The following is a 2,662-nucleotide window of genomic DNA, read 5'->3' as shown; positions in this document are numbered from 1 at the left end:
TTTTTAAATTTTCTTTGCTAGTAATTGGGCTAGTGAGCACAAATTCACACTGTTTACTTGCCATGTGAACAGCTTCTACTCATTTATCAGCAACTGCCATGACTTTTGTAATATTTTTTCTTTATTTATGTGTCAACTCCATTGATGTCCAATAGCACAAAACTTTAATGAATAATTTAAGGAGGAACTAAACTCAAAAGTCCCCCAAAAGAAAAAGAACTTACTCACCTTAAATCCCGCAGGGCTTTCGATCGGTCCGGTGGTGTCTTCCATCGGGTTCCGCATCGTCCCGGCATCCGTCTTCATGCCGGCGCTCCGGGGGCCGCCATCTTCGCCTCTTCTTCCTGGTTCTTCTACCTACGTCACCCGACCCAGTCACAGGATCGGATGACGTAGATGGGAAAAGGCTCCTTCTGTGGTTAGTCTCTGCTTTCCTAAATATGCTTTGTAAATAATTGTATTTTGATGTAATTTTATTACGTATGGATGTTCTGCCTATTGCATAAAAAAGATATTTTGTTTTCGATTAAGGCCTTTAAGATTGCATAATATAGCAGACTTTTTTGCCAAAGCACCTATGATTTCCCTTGTGGCTACGTCATCTTTGCCCAGAGTTCTTCTAGCTTTTGATTCACCTCCCATCTTTATTAGTCCAGACTTTTTTTGTTAAATGCTCTTTACACCCTTTGACTTTTGTCATGCAGGCTTTACTTCTACTTCTAGATGACATTGCTAACAACTTTATTAGGATATGTTTCATGTTCTATGTTCCGCAACATATTTCATAAAAACAATATTATAAAAAAGAAACTTTACACAAGATCTGTGTGCAATATATTTACAGGCCTCATTAATCCCATAAGTCTTTACAAAGCCCCCAAGTTGTTTTCTTTTTTAGTATTTTGCTGTGTATTCATAATTGGCATCATAGCTGCCACATTGAATATTTTCCTAAAAAGCTGTGCAGGAGTGCATTACACATAATTCATCAAAGCTCAGGAAATTTGACCTAGATCAGCTGGAGACACATGCATGTGATTTTATATTGTAACATATCCACTCATAAATTGTAGCAGTTTGACACTAAACCTGGATATTTCCAGATGTCATATTTTGGGCTCATGGATCATATCAGGATGTATCATTTCTGTAAAGGAAACATACATTTACTATAGTGAAATCTGTTGGCTTTGCTATCACAGCAGTGTCTTTGATTCATAGTAGCAGACTGTATCTATGTCACACAGGCCCAGCCCAGCACAGCCCTACATCCCTCCTCCCTTTGTTTCCCCACCTTGTCATGATGTCACAGGCCGGCTTTGTCAATGTTCCTGTAGCCCAGTGAGCAGGTGAAGAGAGAAGCAGAAGGAGCATCCTCATCCTTATCCTCATCCCCTCCATCTAATGCTGGCAGCCTGATTGTAACAGCTTGCTGACTGCTCTGAGCACAATGGGATTGTTCTGCTGGACTGGATGCTTTGCTATCTGCCTTCAGTTGCTGCTAGGAACAGCTCTGAGCAATGTACCCACATGCAATGAGGTGAGTCTGGTATTTCTCTAAGCCTATTACATGAGATCCAGTGGCAGCTGACAATTTGCCCTATATTACAGGGCAGCTAAGCAGCCTTTGTTGTTCATATCTGGTAAATTGGCACTTCTGCCTACAGGGAATGGTCTATATTTACACTATTCAGCAGGGCAGGGTTCTATCTAGCTTGAAGAGCAAATATACCTTCATTCTAGCTGGATTATCCCACAGGTTTCAGGGCTAGGCTCTCAAATAAAAGAGCAGTAAGCTTTTCAATCTGTATTTCATATCAGATCATTTGTATAACCATACATTGAGGATTTCATTATGATTCACATGCACCCATGAATCACACAGCAATGGTGACCTATTACACAGTGCATTGTAAATCCAGCGACATGTCTCTTGCAATGCAGTCACCATTGAGATGATCTTTTTCTTGTAATTCTGAACATTATTTTGTATTATCCATACACTTTAATTTATGGGTTGATGGAGAAATGCTTTCCTCTTCCATTGGCACATCCTGATATTGCTGGCTGGGAAGTGGAGGCCAGGCTTCCTGCTTTTATTACACCAGGGAAGCTGAGATGTGTTTGTTTTTTTGTTATTTGTTTATATATTTTATATATGTTGGAGTGTTAAATGTTTCATGTATACATTGTGAAGAGTAGGCGTAAACAATAAACTCTTTTATTATAATAAAAGAACAAAACATTTTATGGAAAAAGGAAAATAGAGCTGTCACTTAGTGCTCTATTCTCACATGTTAAAGCTGATTTTCCCAATCCAATACAAAATAATTCAAATAATTACAAAGTATATACCTGGTAAATTCAAACTGTCATTTTGTATTGGATTGGATACAGCTGATTTTCCTATTTTCTTTTTATAATGAATAGGAAAGACTTAAAATGTCAGCAAACCTTTATGCAAAGCACACAAGCTTATTCTGTAAGACACTGGCACCTGTAGCATTCAGGCAAGCTGATATATGTTATTATTGCACTTTGCATGTCATCATTGCTCTTTACATATTGTCAGGCCTAATAGTGTGTGTAGATCAGCCTTTTACAACCATTTTAACATGGGGGAACCTTTAAAATAACTTTCAGGTCCCAGGGAACCCTATTA

The 2,662-nt window shown here is 38.6% G+C and overlaps 1 protein-coding gene across 1 annotated transcript in view; it reads left to right on the top strand.

Annotated features, from left to right (window-relative positions):
- Positions 1-1,322: 1,322 nt before the first annotated feature.
- Positions 1,323-2,662, top strand: part of ELAPOR2 (endosome-lysosome associated apoptosis and autophagy regulator family member 2) — a 50,682-nt gene continuing 49,342 nt past the window's right edge. The window contains exon 1 of the mRNA XM_072401748.1: positions 1,323-1,540. Coding sequence (XP_072257849.1) covers positions 1,451-1,540 — 90 coding nt within the window. The 5' untranslated portion in view covers positions 1,323-1,450. The remainder of the gene's footprint in view (positions 1,541-2,662) is intronic.

This window comes from Pyxicephalus adspersus, chromosome 2, assembly GCF_032062135.1.
Source record: "Pyxicephalus adspersus chromosome 2, UCB_Pads_2.0, whole genome shotgun sequence".
NCBI lineage: Eukaryota > Metazoa > Chordata > Amphibia > Anura > Pyxicephalidae > Pyxicephalus > Pyxicephalus adspersus.
The sequence above is the reverse complement of the archived record's forward strand: the minus strand, read 5'-3'. Positions and strand labels throughout refer to the sequence as shown.